Raw genomic sequence first — 24,825 nt, forward strand, 5'->3', positions numbered from 1 at the left:
ATCCGGTTTCCCCCCCATTGACTTCCATTTGCGCCGGATCGCGCCGGATGGCCATGCGTTTCATCCGGTTTTCGCCGGATCCGGCAATGTGTCGCTATCCGGCGTCTGGAAAAAACGTCTACTGTAACTTTTTTGTCTCCGGCGAAAAAGCCGGACGCGCCGGATCCGGCGCGTCCGGCTTTTTCACACAATGAAAGCCTATGAGCGCCGCAATGCGCCGGATCCGGTTTTTTGGTCTGAGCATGCTCAGTAGCTCTGCCCACAGGAGATATATAAAAGCAAGACAATGGGACCCTCAGCCACACCCAACATGCCACCCAAGCCAAGAACCAGGAGCAGGAGAAGGCAGCAGACATCTGCAGCAGCAGCAGCACCATCAGCACCACCCCAAATGGAGCAGCAAATGGAACATGCTGAGGAGGGGAGTCCAGCAGCAGATGAGAGACGGTAATTATCAAATCCCCCATTCCTCCAAACTAGGGCCATGGAATATCAAGATATTCATTGGCCCTTTGTTTCCCTTTATTCAACAGCCGCCAAAGAGATGCAGCAGCAGCAGCAGCAGCAGAAATGGCATCACTGGCAGCAGCAACAGCAGCAGCAATACCCACAGCTCCATGGAGTCTGGCCATCAACAGGACAGCACATCTTCTTCTGGGAGCCCTCCCTCGCATCGTCAGCGTTTGACGGTAAGTTTTTATTTCCAAAATCCATCATCTCTGTAATATATGTCTATTCATTGACTTTTATTTCAAAACAGGAATCACAAGATGAAGAGGAGCTCCCAGAAGAAGGAAGGGGTGGACAGACACTTGGAGTGGGCTCACAATTGGTAAGTTTTTTGCATCAAACGCAGAAACACAACATCACACTACACACAACACATAGAAAACAATGTTCTGCAGACCACACACAGCAAACAAATGCCTACATCCAAAGACATAACATTTTTTGTTTTCTTCTCTAGTCTTCCCAATCTGGTGCTCGGCCAAGAGGTCCTCGCAGTGCCTCCCAGGGTCGTCGGCGACAGCAACGCGGCGGTCACCAGCGTGTAAGTATAAATATTTTTGCTTTGTTTTTTTGCACTTTTTATTTCATTTCTTTTGTGGAGGCTAATTATGTTATTTTTGTCTTTTTCTTTAACAGCCTTCACAGCGTGCTCCCGACTCTGACGGTGAGGATGGAGGGATTGATGTGGACCGCCTCATCGATCTCGTCAGAGAAAGGGAGCCGCTCTGGAATATGGCTGACCGCCACCACGCTGACCTGATCGTTACCCGACGACTCTGGGAGGAAATCTGTTCTCTCCTTGTGGGCCGCTGGGAGGACCTCGAAGCTCGGGCCCAGATTAAAGAGCGTAAGTATATACAGTACCGGTTGCTTGATGTAAACCAGTGTTTCCCGAACTCCAGTCCTCGTGGTCCCCACGGATCATGTGTTCAGGATTTCTATTTACTATGGAAATCCTGAAAACATGACCCCTGGGGACCATGAGGACTGGAGTTTGTGAAACACTGATGTTGTATACTAACCACTCCTTTCTCGTTTCAGGGAACAGAATTGTGAATCGGTGGCGGTCTGTGAGGGATCGTTTCAAGAAGGAGTTCAATAAAGAGATGCAGGCCCCGAGTGGATCTGGAGGACGCAGGAGCAAGTACAAGTACGCACTAGCCCTGTCGTTCCTCCGGGAAACAATGCTCACCAGAAGGTAAATATTACACACCACATGTGAAAAAAATGTTAGATGTAACTTTTTTTTTCAGCCAGGGCCATACCATGTCAGTATTGTAATTGTTTTTTTTCTCTTTATTACACAGCACGGTGAGCAGCACTCGGGAGCCTGCACGATTGGACCCTTCTGAGGCGATCCCTGAGGAGACCGGCACCGAGGGACACTTCGACCGCCCCGGTACATCTGCACCTTCCCAGCCTTCCCACACATTCGACCCATCTGTCCCATCCACCAGCACAGGAGCATCGTGGCCGCCTACATTACATGAAGCTGCTGGTGAGGAGATCGCTTTCCCTTTACCCCACCCTTCTGCCCCTGCCACCTCTAGTACACCTGCGGGTACTGGGCGGCAGCGGCAGAGGGGTCAGGAAAAGAGTTATGCGCAAGAGTTCTTGCATCTGAATGCATCTTTCCAGAACTGTCTCAAAGTCTTGTCAGAGCAAATCTCCGCAGGCTTTCAGCAGATCAACTCCAGCATTCTGGAGGTGAAGACACTTCTGCAAACCATGCATTCAGAAGCAAGATCTTCGCCAAACCACACCTTTTTCAGGTCTGTTGTGGAGCGCATGGCAACACTATCTCCTACCCAGCAGATGCATGTAATGCATTCGTGCCACGGTGCTCTACAGCAGGTTACCTCCCAACCTCCACCTCCCACCACTGTAGTTCCTCCACCTGCACCCCCTCCAGCCACTTTCCATCCTCCCCCTCCTATTACATCTGCACCCCCTCCAGCCACTTTCCATCCTCCCCCTCCTATTACATCTGCACCCCCTCCAGCCACTTTCCATCCTCCCCCTCCTATTACATACCAGCAACCTCACCAGTACCAGCAACCTCCCCAGTACCAGACATCTCCCCACTTCCAGCAACCTGCCCCGTCCCAAACTCCTTCCCCGTACCAAACTCCTTCCCCATACAACTTTCCATCAACATCATCTGCTCCTACAGTCCCTGCCCAACCCTCCACTCCACCACCCACCACCTCTTCTGCCTCCCACATGTCCACCCATTCTGTAGCTTTTTCCACACCTTCACCTCTAACTGTTCCTTCCCCACCACGATCCCAGTCCTCTCTCCACACACCCAGTGTCGAAGTGTCCCGCAGCCCCTCCAGCAGTATTTCCACCCCACAGTACACAGATTTGTAATGTGTGTTTTTTGTAATAAAAATGCCCATTGGGTTTAAAACCTTTATTAAAAAAGTTTTTTGCACTTTAAAAACATTTTACAAAAAAAACAAAAAAATTTAAATAAAAGTTAAATTATCGTTTCACAATGGTTGTCTGTCATTTCTTTCTGCGGCGAACTATGTTTTAAAAAAAGGTTAAATACAGGGTATTTCAAAGGTAAAAAGGTATTCAAAACCAGGTATATAACTGTGGGTAAATTTTAGCTTTTTGCCACAGTTGTGTTCCTGGTTGTGTTTGAAGCAAAGTATTTCACCTAAAAAGTTGTGTTTATTGTTGGTGATTTCCTACCAATGTACACAACTTTTGTTAAAAGGTGAAATACTTTGCATAAAACACAACCAGGTACACACCTGTGGCCTAAAGGTAAAAATAGTAAGACCATGACAAGATAGCCACCTTTGGTTGGCAAAGGTATATACTGTTGGTCCAGAAGGTACACAAGTTTAGGGCACAAATCTTTCACACTCTGTCATCCCAGTGTACTCTGCCTTGAGGTGACATAAAGTATAGTGGAAAATTGTCCCTGAAACCGTCACAGAACTTCTAGTGGTAATATTTCCAATGACAACATCCATCTTCGCCAGTAACTTGCTCTTCTCTCCAACCTGCACTTTCTTCTCTACAACCTGTCAAAGAAGGGCTGTAGGAACATGCTATATCTAGTTTTCCAGTAGCCAATCCCGTTCGGAAGGCCACAAGGGTCAATTTTAAAAACCGGATCCGGCGTAATCCATCGAAAAACGGATAGAAAAACGGATAGAAAAACGGATGAACCGGATGAGACGGATCCGGTTTTGTCTGTCAAGAACAAGACGGATCCGGCAGAAAACCGGATCCGGCACTTCAGGTTTTACAAAACATTTGCCGGATCCGGCATTCCGGCACGACGCCAGATCGCGCCTGACGCCGAAAACCTGATGTGTGAAAGTAGCCTAAAGGAGCACTGCTTGAACTGGCGCAATGAAGAGATCAGCGGTGTTCACAGTTGTAAGAGAATAATATAACATTTCCTAAATTTGGGGGTTTAGTATCTTTGGTATACAGAGTCAACGTATCTCATTGACACCATGTGCATCCTGCCTTAAAGAAGCACTTCCACAAAATGTGTTATACCCTAAACTCGTCTAAATATTCGTGTAGTATTGTGTAAATGTGGCAAATACTCACTGATCACCCTAGTCGCTTCATTCGTCTTGTCACTCAGGTGACTCCTATTCCGACACGGATCACACTGGTGTCTTTGTGAGACCCGGACATGGCTTTTACAATGTAAGTCTATGGAGCAGCAGAATGAGACTCCATGGATTTACAATGTAAAAGCCACTTCTGGCTCACCGCATAACATAGAGCGGCACTGGAAACCGGGGAAGACAGCAATCAGTGAGCATATTACTGAAGTGATTCTTATGTAAAAAAAAGAAGGTACTGTTTATTATACATTTCCTTATTTTTTGATCCACTTGTGACCTTGGCTCAAAAAATGGTCACCTAAACAATATGTATTATTCCAGTGTAATATATTTTTTATCGTACAGCGTATCCAGTTTAAAACAAACTGATATTCCTGTATCAGCCACCAGGTGTCACTACATTTATTTGATTTGACGCTAATTTATGACATATTAGTAGCCTGTCCTCATATACTTCAGTAAGAAGACACTTGTGATTAACGACAGCCACCACCTAATTTCTGTCTCAGCCATTTAATTGCTTGTTAAATAATGCAAGAAGTTCTCACAAAGCATAAAGAGTACAAGTGTTATGATTAAGCCTGTTTAAGATATCAGCAGGTTCAGGTGTATATTATAGCTGATACCCTCATGCCATGGCTCCAATGAGTACAGATGGCCTCCTGGTCTGTCAGCTGCTGTGGACTGCTAGACCCTTTCACAGGGCTCATATCCATATGTGAGAAAAAAAACGGTCCGATTTCCGGACCGAAAAAACAGACGAGTGTCATGCGATTGTCATGCGATTGTCTTGCGAATGTCATGCGATCTCCATGCGATTTCCATGCGATTTTTCCATGGAACATCCATTTGACATGCGTATACAATCCGCATGCAATGCGATTTTAACATGAGGTTTTACATACAGCAGTTGTCTCTATGTTACATCTATTGTTAAAATTGCATTGTAAAATACAACTGTAAACACCGTTTTAAAACCAAATAATCTTCAAAACATATTGTGGTGTAGTGACCACTATGTCCACTAGGGGGCGCTGTGTGGGAGTCCCAGGACGGGCCTACAGGTATATCCATTGTGGTAATGGGTATAGGATGCTGAAGGATCGTTATGTATCTCAAGGTGGGTGGCCTTGAAATGGAGACTTATGTGTTGATCAGCAATGATATTGCTGATGTGTTGTTTCAATGTGTCAGGGAGAAGTCTCCAGGTAACTAGAGAGATGGGCGGACCTGGTTACCTACAAACCCACCCAGGGGTGTGTTTAAGCGTGTCATAATAAAGTATATGTTTGGCTGTGTGTAATAGGACCTTTAGTGAGGTCATAGCCATGTGATCACCTGTGGGTGTGGCTATGGACCATACAAGGTACCTGAGGTCTGGTCACAAGAGAGAGAATGCATGGATCTGATTGGGCCTTGTGGAAGGTACCGGCAGGCCTATATGGAGGAAGGTGTGCTACCTTCCTGAAGACCACATGCTGAGGCTGCTGACCCGGGGAGGCCTATGTATATTGGCTGTATGTGAGGAGGGATAAGCCTCCTGTGTTTGCTGAGGCTCCAGGACTGAGCCTGAAATCATGGACACTTATACTTGCTTTATGGAGCAATAAACCCTATGAACTTTTAAAGGAACATGCCTCCTGGTTGTCTCCCATCGCACCTAAGCGAGTTGAATCCCTACAATATACTGTATATACTGTATATACTGCTCAAAAAAATAAAGGGAACACATCCTAGTACATTGTGTTGGTCAAGTGTTCCCTTTATTTTTTTGAGCAGCATAGATTAAACATATATATATATATATATACAGTATATATATATATATATATATATATATATATATATATACACAGTGGGGCAAAAAAGTATTTAGTCAGTCAGCAATAGTGCAAGTTCCACCACTTAAAAAGATGAGAGGCGTCTGTAATTTACATCATAGGTAGACCTCAACTATGGGAGACAAACTGAGAAAAAAAAATCCAGAAAATCACATTGTCTGTTTTTTTTTTCCTTTTATTTGCATATTATGGTGGAAAATAAGTATTTGGTCAGAAACAAGCAATCAAGATTTCTAGCTCTCACAGACCTGTAACTTCTTCTTTAAGAGGCTCCTCTGTCCTCCATTCATTACCTGTAGTAATGGCACCTGTTTAAACTTGTTATCAGTATAAAAAGACACCTGTGAACACCCTCAAACAGTCTGACTCCAAACTCCACTATGGTGAAGACCAAAGAGCTGTCAAAGGACACCAGAAACAAAATTGTAGCCCTGCACCAGGCTGGGAAGACTGAATCTGCAATAGCCAACCAGCTTGGAGTGAAGAAATCAACTGTGGGAGCAATAATTAGAAAATGGAAGACATACAAGACCACTGATAATCTCCCTCGATCTGGTGCTCCACGCAAAATCCCACCCCGTGGGGTCAGAATGATCACAAGAACGATGAGCAAAAATCCCAGAACCACGCGGGGGGACCTAGTGAATGAACTGCAGAGAGCTGGGACCAATGTAACAAGGCCTACCATAAGTAACACACTACACCACCATGGACTCAGATCCTGCAGTGCCAGACGTGTCCCACTGCTTAAGCCTGTACATGTCCGGGCCTGTCTGAAGTTTGCTAGAGAGCATTTGGATGATCCAGAGGAGTTTTGGGAGAATGTCCTATGGTCTGATGAAACCAAACTGGAACTGTTTGGTAGAAACACAACTTGTCGTGTTTGGAGGAAAAAGAATACTGAGTTGCATCCATCAAACACCATACCTACTGTAAAGCATGGTGGTGGAAACATCATGCTTTGGGGCTGTTTCTCTGCAAAGGGGCCAGGACGACTGATCCGGGTACATGAAAGAATGAATGGGGCCATGTATCGTGAGATTTTGAGTGCAAACCTCCTTCCATCAGCAAGGGCATTGATGATGAAACGTGGCTGGGTCTTTCAACATGACAATGATCCAAAGCACACCGCCAGGGCAATGAAGGAGTGGCTTCGTAAGAAGCATTTCAAGGTCCTGGAGTGGCCAAGCCAGTCTCCAGATCTCAACCCTATAGAAAACCTTTGGAGGGAGTTGAAAGTCCGTGTTGCCAAGCGAAAAGCCAAAAACATCACTGCTCTAGAGGAGATCTGCATGGAGGAATGGGCCAACATACCAACAACAGTGTGTGGCAACCTTGTGAAGACTTACAGAAAACGTTTGACCTCTGTCATTGCCAACAAAGGATATATCACAAAGTATTGAGATGAAATTTTGTTTTTGACCAAATACTTATTTTCCACCATAATATGCAAATAAAATGAAAAAAAACCAGACAATGTGATTTTCTGGATTTTTTTTTCTCAGTTTGTCTCCCATAGTTGAGGTCTACCTATGATGTAAATTACAGACGCCTCTCATCTTTTTAAGTGGTGGAACTTGCACTATTGCTGACTGACTAAATACTTTTTTGCCCCACTGTATATATATACATATACTAGCTGAAGAGCCCGGCATTGCCTGGGCATAGTAACAAACTATGGTTAGTTATAACAAATTATAATGATTATATTGCACATAAAGACATTTCACAACATATATTCAACACTACAGATTTGCAACACAAATTAACTGAACAATTACCCAAGCATTGATAGTATTTTATTTTCAACTCATTCAAGATTTTTGGTTTTTCCTTTCGGTGCAAAGATGAACAGATTTTTGACAGTTCCAACTCTTGAACAGACCACGTAAAGTTGACCATGAGAAAAGCATGGAGATTGCAAATCGATCCCTACTACTTTCAAGGACTGTCCCTGAGCATTGTTAATGGACATTACAAATAGCAGTTGAACTGGAAACTGGAGGCGTTTAAAATAAATAAACAAATCAGATGGAATGAGTGGAATTCTTGGAGTGAAAATGTCCTCTCCTTTGGCACATCCTGTTTCTGAGCTGTGTATCTACCCCTATCCTGTGTGATGTTTGCTGAGCTGTGTAACTAATCCTCTCCTGTGTGATACTTTCTGCTGAGCTGTGTATCTAATCCTATCGTGTGTTACTGACTGCTCAGCCGTGTATCTAATCCTATCCTGTGTGATACTGACTGCTGAGCCATGTATCTAACCCTATCCTGTGTGATACTGACTGCTGAGCAGTGTATCTAATCCTATCCTGTGTGATACCATCTGCTGAGCCATGTATCTAACCCTATCCTGTGTGATACTGACTGCTGATCCGTGTACCTAATCCTATCATGTGTGTTAGTGACTGCTCAGCCGTGTATCTAATCCTATCCTGTGTGATACTGACTGCAGAGCCGTGTATCTAATCCTATTCTGTGTGATACTGTGTGCTGAGCTGTGTATCTAATCCTATCCTGTGTGATACTGTCTGCTGGGCCGTGTATCTATTCCTATCCTGTGTGATACTGACTGCTGAGCTGTGTATCTAATCCTATCCTGTGAGATACTCACTGCTGAACCATGTGTCTAATCCTCTCCTGTATGATACTGCCTGCTGAGCTGTGTATCTAATCATATCCTGTGTGATACTGACTGCTGAGCCGTGTATCTAATCCTATCCTGTGTGATACCGTCTGCTGAGCTGTGTATCAAACCCTATCCTGTGTGATACTGACTGCTGAGCCATGTACCTAATCCTATCATGTGTGTTACTGACTGCTCAGTCGTGTATCTAATCCTATCCTGTGAGATACTGTCTGCTGGTACCGTGTATCTAATCCTATCCTGTGTGATACTGACTGCTGAGCCGTGTCTCTAATCCTATTCTGTGTGATACTGTCTGCTGAGCCGTGTATCTAATACTATTCTGTGTGATACTGTGTGCTGAGCTGTGTATCTCATCCTATCCTGTGTGATACTGTCTGCTGAGCCGTGTATCTATTCCTATCCTGTGTGATACTGACTGCTGAGCTGTGTATCTAATCCTATCCTGTGTGATACTGACTGCAAAGCTGTGTATCTAATCCTATCCTGTGTGATACTGACTGCTGAGCTGTATATCTAATCCTATCCTGTGTGATACTGTCTGCTGAGCTGTGTATCTAATCCGATCTTGTGTGATACTGACTGCTGAGCTGTGTATCTAATCCTATCCTGTGTGATACTGACTGCTGAGCCATGTGTCTAATCCTCTCCTGTATGATACTGAATGCTGAGCTGTGTATCTAATCATATCCTGTGTGATACTGACTGCTGAGCTGTGTATCTAATCCTATCTTGTGTGATACTGGACTCCCCCTGCAGTCTGTGTCAGAGGGTGGTCTGTGTTGGCACGGTAATAAATGGTGTTATTTCCAGCTTTACAGAAGGACAATAACACCATAGAAATGATAAGAATAATAGGCCAAATTGTTTGGTGAATTGGAGCGCGCGGGGTTAAAATTTCACCTCACAACATAGCCTATGAGGCTCTCTGGGTCCAGACGTGTGACTGTGCCAAATTTTATGGCTGTAGCTGCTAATCCCGGACATACACACATACACACATACATACAAACATACACACACACACACACACACACACACACATTACGCTTTATATATTAGATGTCAGTGACACCCAGAATAGGAGACATACAGTAAACCCATGCAGAACAGTTAGATTTATATATGTCAGTGACTAATACTGTTAGTAGTGTGTATAAAATTTGGGACCTCAATGTATTTAACCCCTTCCTTACCGATGACGGAATAGTACGTCATCAGTAAGGACCCCTTGCTTTGAGGTGGGCTCCGGTGGTGAGCCCACCTCAAAGCCACGACATGTCAGCTGTTATGAACAGCTGACATGTGCCCGCACTAGGCGTGAGCGAAATCGCCGTCTGCCCGCGCCTATTAACTAGTTATATCCCGCTGTTAAAGCTGACAGCGGGTATTTAAATAGCACAGGCCGGAAGTGAGCTCATCGCCGACCCCATCACGTGAGCAACGCGTTGCCTGGACAACCACATAGCACAGCAGTAAATCTGCTACATGTGGGCGATCTGCTCCTCACCCATATGTAGCAGAACCGATCGAGTTGTGCATGCTTCTAGCCTCCTATGGACACTATTGAAGCATGCCAAAAGTAAAAAAAAAATGTTTAAAAATAAAAAAATTAAAAAAAATAAAAGTTCAAATCACCCCCCTTTCGCCTCAATCAAAATAAAAAAATTAAAAAAATCCCACATACACATATTAGGTATCACCTTGTTCAGAATCGCCCTATCTATCAATAAAAAAAAGCATTAACCTGATCGCTAAACGGCGTAGTGAGAAAAAAATTCAAAGCGAGAGAATTACGTTTTTTTGGTCACCGCGACATTGTATTAAAATGCAATAACGAGCGATCAAAAAACGTATTTGCACAAAAGTGGTATCACTAAAAACGTCAGCCCGGCACGCAAAAAATAAGCCCTTGCCCGACCCCAGATAACGAAAAATGGAGACGCTACGGGTCTCAGAATATTGCGCAATTTTTTAGCACACTTTGGAATTTTTTTTCTCCACTTAGATAAAAGAGAACATACTGTATTTTTCATACCATAAGACGCACTTTTTTCCCCGAAAATTTTGGGGGAAAGAGGGGGGGTGCGTCTTATGGTCGCAATATACTAACCTCCAATCATGGCTGGTGCGGGTGCCGTGGGGCTCTGCGGTGCGGTGGTGGCAGCGGGCTGTGCTCTGGTGCAGGGGCGGCGGCTCCTCCGGCATTTCCTCGCAGCCCGGAGGCCCCGCACATCCGTTGCTGGCTGCCGCCATGTTGCGGTGGCCTCCGGGAACATGGACGCCGGGAAGATGGCTGCCGATCCGGGGACGGCGCATGCGCGGGTTCAGATCTCGTCCCAAGGTCTCGGGAGACAAGATTCAAATCTCGGCAACGAGATCTCGTCCCCTGTGCACAGAGCATAGCCCAGCATAGCCCACTTGCCCCAGCTGCCCCAGCCCAGCACAGCCCACCTGCCCCAGCCCACTTGCCTCAGCACAGCCCACTTGCCCCAGCACAGCCCACCTACTCCAGCACAGCCCACCTGCCCCATGACAGTTGCCCCAGCACAGCCCAGTTGCCCCAGCACAGCCCAGTTGCCCCAGCACAGCCCACCTGCCCCATGACAGTTGCCCCAGCACAGCCCAGTTGCCCCAGCACAGCCCACCTACCCCAGCACTGCCCACTTGCCCCAGCACAGCCCAGCTGCCCCAGCCCAGCCCACCTACCCCAGCACAGCCCACCTGCCCCAGCCCACCTGCCCCAGCACAGCCCACCTGTCCCAGCACAGCCCACCTGCCCCAGGACAGTTGCCCCAGCACAGCCCACCTGCCCCAGCCCAGCTGCCCCAGCACAGCCCACTTGCCCCAGCACAGCTGCCCCAGCCCAGCACAGCCGCCCCAGCACAGAACAGCTGCCCCAGCACAGAGCCGCCACCACCGCACCAGCCTGGAGCACTGAGTGACCTCTGTGACCACTCCTCCACCTGTGCCGGATCCCATCCCAGGAAGCTGAATTCGGACTGTAAGACGGACCCCCATTTGACACATTATTATTTTTTTCCCTATTTTCCTTCTTAAAATTGGGGTGCGTCTTATGGTCCGGTGCATCTTATAGTCCGAAAAATACGGTAGTCATATTTGGTGTCTATGAACTCGTAATGACCTGGAGAATCATAATGGCTGGTTAGATTTAGTATCTAGCGAACCTAGCAAAATAGCCAAGCGAAAAACAAGTGTGGGATTGCACTTTTTTTGCAATTTCACCGCACTTGAAATTTTTTCCCCATTTTCGAGTACACGACATGTTAAAACCAATGTGTCCTTTAAAAGTACAACTCGTCCCGCAAAAAATAAGCCCCCACATGGCCATATTGATGGAAAAATAAAAAGTTATTGCTCTGGAAAGAAGGGGAGCAAAAAACGAAAACGAAAAATCGAAAAAAGCTTTGGGAGTGAAGGGGTTAATAAAATGTTTTCATGGAAAAAAAATGGGCTCCTGTGCAATTTTCTGTGCCAGAGAGGCAAAGACAGTGACTGAAGACAGATATTAATAGCCTAGAGAGGGACCATGGTTATTGCTTCCCCGGCTAAAAAAAATCTGCCCCCAGCCACCCCAGATACGCCAATTGCAGCACTTAGCCTCTCTCTTACCACTGCCCTGTATTGTAAGGTAACATTAAGCCTGGCTTAGTAATGGGGAGGTGTCAATTAGACACCTATCCATTACTAATCCTAAAGTTTATAAAGGGTTAAATAAACACAAACACAGGCAGAAAAAAGGATTTTAATGAAATAAAACAGGGAGCGTATGGCAGTGACATCATGTGCTGCTTACACGTTGAAGTCAGCTGCCAGCATCAGAACAGGACAGCAGCAGAGGGAAGGAGAGTAGAATTGTATATTTTTTCATATGTGTGGCGTGATTGGGCCATATATACCAGGATGGGGGGACAATGTATACCAGGATGGGGGGACATATATACCAGGATGGGTGGTCATGTATACCAGGATGGGGGCCATGTATACCAGGATGTGGGCTATATATACCAGGATGGGCGGCCATGTAAACCAGGATGGAGGGTCATGTATACCAGGATGGGCGGCCATGTATACCAGGATGGAGGGTCATGTATACCAGGATGGGGGCCATGTATACCAGGATGTGGGCTATACATACCAGGATGGGTGGCCATGTATACCAGGATGGAGGGTCATGTATACCAGATGCAGGGACATATATACCTGGATGGGGAGCCATATATACCGGGACGGGAGGCCATATATAACTGAATAACTGATGGGGACATACAGTATATACCAGGATGGGAATCATGAATTCCTGGATGGAAACATATACAGTGTGTTCGGAAAGTATTCAGACCCCTTAAAATTTTTCACTCTTTGTTACATTGCAGCCATTTGGTAAATTCAAAAAAGTTCATTTTTTTTCTCATTAATGTACAATGTGAGCTGTGAGGTCTTATATAGACAGGTGTGTACCTTTACAAATCAAGTCCTATCAGTTTAATTAAACACAGCTGCACTTCAATGAAGGAGTAAAACCATCTCAAGGAGGAGCACAAGGACATGGACAGCATGTGACTTAAATATGAGTGTCTGAGCAAAGGGTCTGAATACTTATGACCATGTGATATTTCAGTTTTTCTCTTTTAATAAATTTGTAAAAATTTCTATATTTCTGTTTTTTTCCGTCAAGATGGGGTGCAGAGTGTACATTAATGAGAAATAAATGAACTTTTTTGAATTTACCAAATGGATGCAATGAAACAAAGAATGAAAATATAAAGGGGTCTGAATACTTTCCATACCCATATCTTTTCATCTTTTGCATTTTAAGAATTACAAAAAGAAAAATGACTGGGTCATGCCAGCGTGCACGCTGGTTTCCAAGGTAAAGAGTGGGTAACTAAGAGCCGCGCGGCTCTTAGATACCCACTGTTTACATTTGAAACCAGGTTGTTCGCTGGTCCTGATCGCTGTAGGGGCTGTCTATGTGACAGCTCACCAGCGATCAGCTAACGGTGTCCCAGCGATCCCATCCACGTCAGATTGTTGGTGGGATCGCTGGGACATTGATACGTGTAATGGGGCCTTAATTCTCAGCTAGTTTGGAGCAACTCTTGTCAGAAGTGGAGAGACAAGTCAGGAGCAAACTATTATGTAACAGAAGAAGAGTGAGAGAGAGGACCAAGGGTCAAACTCATTTCCCTTCCGCCTCCTACATCTCACTGCATGATGAAGGCATAGTGCTGTGTGAAGAGATGTTTATGAAGAGACAATCATATATGTTTGCTGGAAGCATTGTATAAAGAAAAGTGATTCTGTATGATGGAAAGAACCTTTATTAAAACTTTATAATCGATCTCTGCCTAGAAGCTGTTACCTCAGATGACTGTGAAAGATTCTGGTTAATAGTCGCCCTGAGTAAAATCCCTTCAAGATTCCAAAGAACTCATGTTACTTTGCCCTTCCTCCCTATACTGAGTGGCGGACAGTCAATAAAATGTTTCTGAAAAATAAAACTATGAATACGGTATTCAGTGGATTTGAAAGTTCATTCCAAAAGGGGCAAATATCCTGAAATACTGTTTACGCGAAGAGATCTTTGCTTCTTCGTACTTAGTGATATTGGCAGGATGATTCTTGTACAGAGCTGCGGTGTGTCGGTGTCAGTGTGTCTCTCGCTGCACAGTAATACACAGCTGTGTGTGACATCGGCGGCTATGCCCGCCGATGCCCCTCCTGCAGCAGCACGCACCGCAGCGTCCTCTTACCTGCACGCCCCCGTCCGGGCGCGCGCCCGTCGTCCACTCGCCCTCACGGCGGCTCCTGGCACCCGCCCCCTGTCTCGCGCATGCCTCCTCCCGCTCTCTCTCTCCAGCGGTAGGCGGCGCTGAGGGGCTGGACTGGGGGACGCACTTCCGGGGGTTGGTGTATTTCAGGCGTCCTCGCTGTTAGGAGGACGCCTGATGATTGTGTAGTATTCTGCACCCTCTGGCCTCTACAGTTCTCCTGTAGCTTTACCTTTCTCTGCCTTATCTCCCTGCCGTCCTCAGTCTCGTCCCCCTCGCCCTCCCCAGTCTGTCCAGGCGCTGCTTCCTTCCAATCCTCTGTGCCCTTCCTCTGTCTCCGGTTTGCCCTGGTCCTTCCTCTTGCCATTCCCCGTATTGTGTCTTTCTCTGTGCTCCCGGTCCCTGCTCGTATCTCGGCCCGCTGCCTCCCCAGCCCCTTTTGTCCGTGGAGCCGTCCCTCTTGGTTCCGGCTGTCGCGCCTCCGTCCTCTGTGGTCCTGCCCCAAACGATCCCTGTATAGGGGTCGGTCTTCACCTGGCGTGCTCGGCCCAGGGGCTCCGGATCCGCGATCCAGAGGGTCCTCTCTCTGACGTAGTTTCTCCTAAACATTACAGTATCATCAGGCCATGGACCCCGCCGGTGCCGCGGCTGCCACTCAAAAGGAACTGCTTTTCCTAAGAGAGAATCAGACCCGTATCATGTCATTCATGAAGTCCATGGACACCCGGCTCTCCGCCCTGCAAACCGCTGACCCAGCGCATGCACCTCTCTTAGTCAGTCTCCAGCAGGAGCTCGCACAGCAGCGCGATGCGCAATCTCACATTTTGGGATATATGGCGTCCGTGGATGATCGGCTGCTTTCTTTGCAGTCCTCTGCGGCCGCTTCTACCCAAGCCCGGGACGCTGTCTCTTTCCCTCCTCCCCGTCTTGGTAAGCCGCCTAGGTACTGTGGGGACCCAAAGTTGTGTAGGGGATTTTTAAACCAGTGCAGACTGCACTTTGATCTTCTGCCCCAACAATACCCCACGGACCGTGCTAAGGTGGCCTTTATAATCTCCCATCTAGAGGGGGAGGCGTTGGCTTGGGTGAATCCATTGTGGGAGAGGGATGACCCGGCGGTGACTAACATCCAGAATTTTTTGGAAACATTCCGTAAGGTTTTTGATGAACCCGGACGCCTTGCTTCCTCTACAGAGGCCCTCTTTAATCTCTGCCAGGGGTCCCTTACGGTAGGGCAATACGCCATCCGTTTCCGGACCTTGTCCTCGGAGCTGGGGTGGAATAATGAAGCCCTGGTTGGTGCCTTTTGGAGAGGCCTTTCTAGTAAAATCAAAGACGAGTTGGCCGGGCGTGACCTTCCTACCACCCTGGAAGATCTCATCTCCCTGGCTACTCGCATTGACCTGCGTTTTCAGGAACGCGCTAGAGAGTCAGCCAGGGAGAAGAGGCCCTTTAGATTATACCAAGCTCCCATTCTGCGCGCCGTTGCTCTCCCTTGTAACACTGCCCCCGAGCCTATGCAGGTGGATCGCATCAAGCTGTCCGAACAACGGCGTAAGGAGAGGATGACTAAGGGACTCTGTCTATATTGTGGAGGGGCCAATCACTTCGTACGCACTTGTCCTGAGAGACCGGGAAACGCATCCGCCTAGGCCAGGTAGGAGAGGGCCCCCTAGGTGATCAGACCCCCTCTCTCCCACTTACTCTTTCAGCTCTGCTTATTACAGGTCGGGGGCGTGGCTCTGTGGAGGCGTATGTGGACTCGGGCGCAGCAGGCAACTTCATCCGCCAGGAGGAGGTTGACAAACTCCAGATTCCCGTGGTCGTCTTAACCAACCCTCGAGCAATCACCTCCGTCGATGGCAAACCTCTTCCTGGGCTCATCACCACGGTTACCACTGAAGTAAAACTACAAATTGGCGCACTTCATTCTGAGAAGATTGCCTTTTATGTCCTGCCTCAATTATCCCTGCCATGCAAGCTGTTTACATACCCTGGTTCGTTCCCATTCTCAGCCTAGGCCAACGGATCTCACCGGCCTTCCTGTTCCATACCACGCCTACGCTGATGTTTTCTGCAAGAAGGAGGCGGACTCCCTGCCCCCGCACCGGTCCTATGACTGCCCCATCGACCTGATTCCTGGAGCGGTTCCTCCCAGAGGTAGAACATACCCTCTTTCTCCTGCCGAGACCTCTGCCATGACGGAATATATTCATGAAAATCTGTCCAAGGGGTTTATCCGGAAGTCCTCCTCTCCTGCGGGCGCAGGTTTCTTCTTCGTCCGGAAGAAAGACGGATCACTGCGGCCTTGCATTGATTACAGGGGACTAAACAATATCACCGTTAAAAATCGTTACCCCCTTCCGTTGATTCCGGAGCTCTTTGACCGGCTGAGAGGAGCTCGGATCTTCACGAAGTTAGATCTGCGGGGAGCCTACAATTTGGTCCTGATCCGTGCTGGGGATGAGTGGAAAACGGCCTTCAATACCCGTGACGGGCATTATGAATACCTAGTCATGCCATTCGGCCTTTGCAATGCCCCCGCTGTGTTTCAAGAATTTATCAACGAGGTATTCCGGGATCTACTCTATTCCTGTGTGGTCATCTATCTAGACGACATTCTCGTTTTCTCGCCCGATCTGTCCTCCCATCGCAAAAGCGTACGCTTGGTCTTGCACCGCCTTCGAGAGAACCAACTCTACGCCAAGATTGAGAAATGCCTTTTTGAGCAGACGTCACTGCCCTTCTTGGGATATGTCGTCACCGATTCCGGTCTAAAGATGGATCCCGAAAAACTCAGTGCGGTACTCAAGTGGCCCCGTCCAGTGGGGATTAAGGCCATCCAGCGGTTTCTTGGGTTCGCATATTATTACCGTCAGTTCGTGCCTCACTTTTCTACGGTTACCAAACCCATCACGGCCTTGACCCGTAAGGGAACGAAGCCCAACAGCTGGTCCCCTGAAGCTGAAAACGCCTTCCAGGCTCTGAAACGTTCTTTTGCGTCAGCACCCATTTTGCATCGGCCTGTGACCAGCAGGCCCTTCGTCCTGGAAGTGGATGCCTCCTCCACTGCAGCGGGGGCGGTCCTGTCCCAGCAGGCTTCATCCGGACGGCTGGTTCCTTGCGGCTTCTTTTCTAAAGCCTTTTCACCTGCGGAGTGCAACTACTCCATTGGAGACCGAGAATTACTGGCCATTAAGATGGCCTTGGCTGAATGGCGGTATTTACTCGAGGGGGCTGTACATCCCTTCATCATCCTCACGGACCACAAGAACCTGGCTTACCTGCAGTCTGCCCAAAGACTCAATGCCCGGCAAGCCAGGTGGGCCCTGTATTTCTCCCGCTTTGACTTCCAACTTCACTTTCGACCTGGTAATAGGAACATCAAGGCCGATGCCCTTTCCAGGTCGTTACAGTCATCGGAGAGGGATGAAGTCCCATCCTATATTATCGAGCCTACTAAAATGATCACCGTGGCTCCTGTGAATTTTGCTATTCCTCCACCCGGTAAGACTTTCGTCCCTCTAAGCAGACATACAGAGGTGTTGGGCTGGGGGCATTCCTCCAAAATTGCTGGTCACGTTGGGACGAAGAAGACTCTCTTGCTGCTGTCCCGGTATTACTGGTGGCCCACGCTTCGCCAGAATGTGATGGACTATGTTGCCTCGTGCACAATCTGTGCCCAGAACAAGGTGGCTAGGACTTTGCCCGCCGGCCTTCTTCACCCATTGCCAGTTCCTGAGGTCCCCTGGCAGCAGATCGCCATGGATTTTGTGACTGATTTACCCCGCTCAGCTGGATGTACCACCATCTTAGTCGTAGCAGATCGTTTTTCCAAGATGGCCCACTTCATTCCCTTACCGGGACTACCGTCCGCCCCGAAGTTGGCCGAGATCTTCATTCACCAGGTCTTCAGGCTGCATGGTCTTCCTCAGCGGATTGTGTCGGATCGGGGGGTCCAGTTCACCTCCCGCTTCTGGAGGGCTCTCTGCCGGCTTATGGGTACATCTATCGACTTCTCCTCCGCATACCATCCTCAGACCAACGGGCAAGTGGAGCGAATTAATCAGGTGTTAACCACCTTCCTACGTCACTTCTCCAACGCCCATCAGGACAATTGGGTCGCGCTCTTACCTTGGGCTGAATTCTCGCACAATAACCATCCCAGCGAATCTACCACCAAGTCACCATTTTTTGTGGTAACCGGTCAAAACCCAGGTATTCCGTTACCTTTCTCCACGTCTACAGGAGTACCCGCAGCCGATTCTCTTGCTAAAGAATTCTCGCAGATTTGGAGAGAGACCAGGGACGCGCTCAAGGGTGCCAACAACCGAATCAAGAAACATGCAGACAAAAGACGGAAGGACGTGCCTCCGTACCATCCAGGTGACAAGGTCTGGCTTTCAACTCGACATATCCGTCTGAGAGTTCCCTCTTATAAACTGAGTCCTTGGTACATTGGTCCGTTTGAAGTGATTGGACGCATTAATGAAGTGGCTTACAAGCTGAGGTTGCCTGCTTCGCTCCAGGTTCCCAACGCTTTCCATGTCTCGCTCTTGAAACCGTAGTCCTGAATCGGTTCCAACCAGTTTCCATCGTCCCTCCTTCACCTGTTATCTCGGACAACGTCTTTGAGGTCAAGGACATCTTGGCTATGAAAAGAGTCAGGGGTAAGACCCTTTTTCTTATCGATTGGGTGGGTTTTGGCCCCGAGGAAAGGTCCTGGGAGCCTTCGGGAAAATATCAACGCTCCCCGGATTCTGAAAAAGTTTTTGGCCAATCTCAGTAGGGGAGGACGTAAGGAGAGGGGTACTGTGACATCGGCGGCTATGCCCGCCGATGCCCCTCCTGCAGCAGCGCGCACCGCAGCGTCCTCTTACCTGCGCGCCCCCGTCCGGGCGCGCGCCCATCGTCCACTCGCCCTCACGGCGGCTCCTGGCACCCGCCCCCTGTCTCGCGCACGCCTCCTCCCGCTCTCTCTCTCCAGTGGTGGGCGGCGCTGAGGGGCTGGACTGAGGGACGCACTTCCGGGGGTTGGTGTATTTCAGGCGTCCTCGCTGTTAGGAGGACGCCTGATGATTGTGTAGTATTCTGCACCCTCTGGCCTCTACAGTTCTCCTGTAGCTTTACCTTTCTCTGCCTTATCTCCCTGCCGTCCTCAGTCTCGTCCCCCTCGCCCTCCCCAGTCTGTCCAGGCGCTGCTTCCTTCCAATCCTCTGTGCCCTTCCTCTGTCTCCGGTTTGCCCTGGTCCTTCCTCTTGCCATTCCCCGTATTGTGTCTTTCTCTGTGCTCCCGGTCCCTGCTCGTATCTCGGCCCGCTGCCTCCCCAGCCCCTTTTGTCCGTGGAGCCGTCCCTCTTGGTTCCGGCTGTCGCGCCTCCGTCCTCTGTGGTCCTGCCCCAAACGATCCCTGTATAGGGGTCGGTCTTCACCTGGCGTGCTCGGCCCAGGGGCTCCGGATCCACGATCCAGAGGGTCCACTCTCTGACGTAGTTTCTCCTAAACATTACACTGTGTCTTCCCCCTTCACACCCGTTATATGAAGCTCGGTAGTGAGAGCGGCTCTGTCCATAGTCATTGAGTATCTTGGGATCAGGTTAGAGACTGTGGACACACCATAAGCACAGATCTCTAAGCCGCGTCCTGGGATCTGCTTGTACCAGATCAGAATGTCATAATTTGGCATTTTGTGAGCACATTTCAGGGTGACATCTTCGTTTTCTGTAGCAAAAAGATCAGAATCCTGCGACACCTGAGAATCCGACTGCACATCTGGAAAAGAGAACAAGCCTTAAGTGTATAATAAAATAATTTTTCATTTTTTAGGTTTTATATAATTGCGTGGAATAATTCTTTATAGGATTTGGTATAATACATAATTTACTATCCTGATATAAAAAATTAATATTGCCAGTACATGATAATAAAAATCGTCCTCACCCATAATAAGAGTAACCAGTAAGAGGCCAGGAAAGGTCGTCCTGCTCCACATCATGTTGTGCTGCAGGTTGTGTCCTCCGGTGTCGGAGGAGATGTGACATATGGCACAGACCACACCCAGTCTTTCCTGTTAGGTCACATGTCACATGCCACAACTCTTCTCATGTATGTGATGACATATATAGAAATGGATGGTTTTCTGGTCACATTTCTCTCTATATATTGACATAGTAAAGTGTAGTAAGTAAAAGAATACTTTAATGAAACTTTGCAACCACCAGGCCTGACCACCCACAGTGTAACCCCTTGCTGATATAAAACATAGACACTGTAATTAGGAAGAAAATCAGCAAACAGCTTAGTTTAATACATATAAACGGTAATAACAATATATGCCCATTTTGACTATTACCTGTAAAACCTTACATGTTTATTTGGTAGCTGTGTAGGTACATAATCAATATTCCCATATCATGACCACACAAATACTGCCGTGAGAGAACTCTTAAAGACCTATTCAAACGGTCAACACCCACCTAACAAAGCCTTCTCTATCCCATCCTCAAGACCAGCAATAAAGATGTCCATGCCCATAGCATTTAGGTGAACCCGATCGAGTAAGAGAACATCACTGCTGTCTGATTCCAGCTTCCTATGTCTTCACTACACTTCCACCACTGTAGCAACCAATTTTGATAAGCGAATGTATAACTGTTTTTGGTTTGTTTAAAAGCAGCGAGGTTCCTTGCATCCCTCCATACCCTGTGCGGTATAACCCTCCACCACACAGGAATGAATGTACTGTAGTACACGTCATTCTACTTAATGTGCTTCTGATTAGGTGATCACCTGAACCAAATCTTATTTAACAGAATAAAGTATAAAAAACCCTGCTGGGGTGTTCACAATCCTCTTGCAATAGGACAAGCTGGATGGCAAAACAAGTGCTACTAATATCCCAAAGGAATAGGAATGAAAAAATAAATTTTTACCATGCCAAAAGAGTTAAAAAGAAAAGTCTTGAGTGAGGAAAAGAAAGGTTCAAATCTGGCTTCACTAGCCTAGCAAAGGAGAGCCAGGCTGATGTTTGCCAAAGACCATAAGGATTGGACCATAGAGGACTGGAGTAAAGTAATCTTCTCTGATGAGTCTAATTTTCAGCTTTGCTCAACATCTGGTAGTCTAATGGTTAGACAGAGACCTGGAGAGGCGTACAAGCCACAGTGTCTTGCACCCACTGTCAAATTAGGTGGAGGATCAGTGATGATCTGGGGATGCTTTAGTAAGGCTGGAATTGTGCAGGTTGATCTTTGCAAAGGACCTATGCATCAAGCTGAATACAAGGTTATCCTGGAAAAACAGTTAATTCCTTCTGCTCAGGCAATGTTCCCCAACTCTGAGGACTGTTTTTTTCAGCAGGACAATGCGCCATGCCACACAGCTAGGTCAATCAATGTGTGGATGAAGGACCACCACATCAAATCCCTGTCATGGCCAGCCCAGTCTCCAGACCTGAACCCCATTGAAAACCTCTGGAATGTAATCAAGAGGAAGATGGATAGTCACAAGCCATCAAACAAAGAATTGCTTAAATTTTTGTACCAGGAGTGGCATAAGGTCACCCAAAAGCAGTGTGAAAGAGTGGTGGAAAGCATGCCAAGACGCATGAAAGCTGTGATAAAAAATCATGGATATTCCACAAAATATTGATTTCTGAACTCTTCCTGAGTTAAAACATTAGTATTGTTGCTTCTAAATGATAATGAACTTGTTTTCTTAGCATTATTTGAGGTCTGCAAGCACTGTATTTTTTTGTTATTTTGACCATTTCTCATTTTCTGAAAATAAATGCAAAATTTAGTGCTTGGAAATTCAAAGACATGTTGTCAGTAGTTTATAAAATAAAAGAGCAATTTACATTTTACGCAAAAATATACCTATAAAGAGAAAAATCAGACAAAATGAAAATTTTGCAGTGGTCTCTTAATGTTTGCTAGAGCTGTAAATATACAGTGGGGGAAATAAGTATTTGATCCCTTGCTGATTTTGTAAGTTTTCCCACTGACAAAGACATGAACTGTCTACAATTTTAAGGATAGGTTAATTTTAACATTAAGACATAGAATATGAAAAATAAAATCCAGAAAATCACATTGTATAAATTATATAAATTTATTTGCATTTTGCAATGAGAAATAAGTATTTGATCCCCTGCCAACCATTAAGATTTCTGGCTCCTAAAGACCAGTTAGATGCTCCTAATCAACTTGTAACCTGCATTAAAGACAGCTGCCTTACAAAGTCACCTTTATAAAAGACTCCTGTCCACAGACTCAATTAATCAGTCAGACGCTAACCTCTACAACAATTTGGAATTTCAGAATTTCAAATAGCTGAAATCGTTGATACGGTCCTGAAGAGAGGATGTGGATACCAGCATCTGACATTGATTGGGTGTTTTCATGAGGCACATCCTGATAAACCTGGGTTCTGAGGTTCTGGAGGTTCCTCGTAGAAGGGGGGTACTGACATGGGTTTACCATGACAGAGAGGAGCCAGAAGACCACAGCATCTGATTCCTCCTACTCCTGAACTGATTAGATGCACTTCACCTTCATATTAAAAGGTGCATGTTTCTTTTAACAGTGCAGAGATTAATTTGCTCAGTTGAGAGCTCCTGGAAGCTTTCCTGCATTAAGACTCTGCTGTTCACTATTAGCCACTCCCATCTCCTATGTAAACTGGGCCCTGGTAAACACTCCTTAATAGCTTTTGCTGCATGGCTGGAGGTTGTTGGTTGGTGGTTGTTATTTGAGAAGCCATTTGGTGAATGTATCTGTGACTGTTGCAAGGTTTTGGGTGTATTTTAATTCCCCTTCTTTTCCTACTTTGGTTTTGCACCATCCTCTACTCCCCGATATAGTCCTCTGTTGTTTGTGTGAGTATAGTTGTATGATTGGTATTTTCCTTTTTCCTGTTTGTATTACCTTGATAGTCTGGTTGGTGTATTATGGTACACTACTGTTCCCCTCTTCCACGGGTGGGGGAAAAGTACAGACTGAGGGCGGATTAAAGGAGCTAAGGCAAGGTACGAGGCCCCGGTGTAATCCAGGGAACAGGGTGAGCTAGGGCACCCTTAGCGTTAGGGACAGGGAAGGAGCCCCTGGTCCAGGGACACCCGATAATAGAGATGTATCTCTGTTCTCCATCTACATGTAACTTTTAAAATTTTATAAGAAAAGCTACCAAACCAGTATATCTTCTTGCAGAGTCTTAGTAAAGCATATAAAATAGTGACAATACCCTGTGTCGCCAATGTCAAATTCGTGGAAAAAACGTGACCTATTGACATTATTCAACAGGCAAAAAAACAACAAATCCAAAAGATATTGCACCTGTTTTAAAGTAACTTTCTTTCTTTATACAAATTGATCAGTCAATGACATCAACCAAGCTACTTTTCCTACAAGCAATACGAAAACCATCTGTGCTATATCTATACCAATCTTTATCAATACACAAGTAGGATAAATGAGTAAGCAGTCTTATTATTAGCTACTGGGACCTCAACTCTAGCCATCAAACTTTGAAAAACATGCAATAAGTATGCGCAGACACTGGAACTATTGGGATTGACATAAAAAATCATCGAAATAATGGATTATTGACAAACAACAATTTCAAGAGAAACTATCAATTCCAAAAGTCAACTGAACAACTTAAAATAGCAACAAGAAATAGAACATAATAAAGAAAGATACATTTCGACATGTAATAACACATTAGATGAAAACATAATGGGTAACAAATGAAACGCCGATTCAGTGATGAACTTTGTAAACAGGGCCCTGGACCCACTATTCTAACTAACTATACCACATCAAATGAAGTTTACAAAACCGTCACTTCATCTTTTGGGATGCCATCATTGACCAATTCAACCCACGGAAAAGACAAATGCTGTATCAGTTGAAATTTGTCAGCTTCTTCTTGAGAACATGCCCAAGATGAGAAATCCATAAATTTGGATTTAGAGGGTCAGCAAAACGCTCTGGCATATGTCCCATAGCAATCTCAGTTTGTAACTTTTCCTTCACTGCAAGGACATTGTCCTTGACTGAAGTTAAATTGTTTGACCAAAACAGCGGATGGCTCTTAAGGTACCTTAAAGAGCCATGCGGACCAATCATGAACACCTTTCCTTCTACACTCCTGAGGTACCAACCTCACCAAGGCTCCATCTCACGGTTGCTCACTAGTGTCCTCAGTGTTTTCCTGCAAGTTGGCATCCCATGTTTTAGCAGGCTGGCTATTCTTTTAAAACAATGCAAGGCTGAGTGAGCTCCCCTGCAGATGGTGTACTCATGATGGAAATTGGAAATAGAGAAGATGCAGAAGTGTCCCTCGCTAAAGAGCCACCAAGCTTCATTTGGATTCTAAGCCACTGCTATAAGTGTCCTTTTAAGCTAAAATGACCTGGATCTAAA

At 46.5% G+C, this 24,825-nt stretch overlaps 1 protein-coding gene across 1 annotated transcript in view; it reads right to left on the reverse strand.

Moving 5' to 3' along the window:
• LOC141089155 (T cell receptor alpha chain MC.7.G5-like) overlaps positions 1-20,393 on the reverse strand; it is a 672,858-nt gene extending 652,465 nt beyond the window's left edge. The window contains exons 1-3 of the mRNA XM_073575475.1: positions 20,339-20,393; positions 19,911-20,170; positions 10,065-10,087 (exon numbers count right to left, since the gene is read on the reverse strand). Of these exons, the coding sequence (XP_073431576.1) occupies positions 10,065-10,087; positions 19,911-20,170; positions 20,339-20,393 (338 nt within the window). The remainder of the gene's footprint in view (positions 1-10,064; positions 10,088-19,910; positions 20,171-20,338) is intronic.
• Between the last annotated feature and the right edge of the window lie 4,432 nt (positions 20,394-24,825).

Source organism: Dendrobates tinctorius, unplaced genomic scaffold, assembly GCF_039654945.1.
Source record: "Dendrobates tinctorius isolate UK_male_01 unplaced genomic scaffold, ASM3965494v1 ptg000044l, whole genome shotgun sequence".
Classification (NCBI taxonomy): domain Eukaryota; kingdom Metazoa; phylum Chordata; class Amphibia; order Anura; family Dendrobatidae; genus Dendrobates; species Dendrobates tinctorius.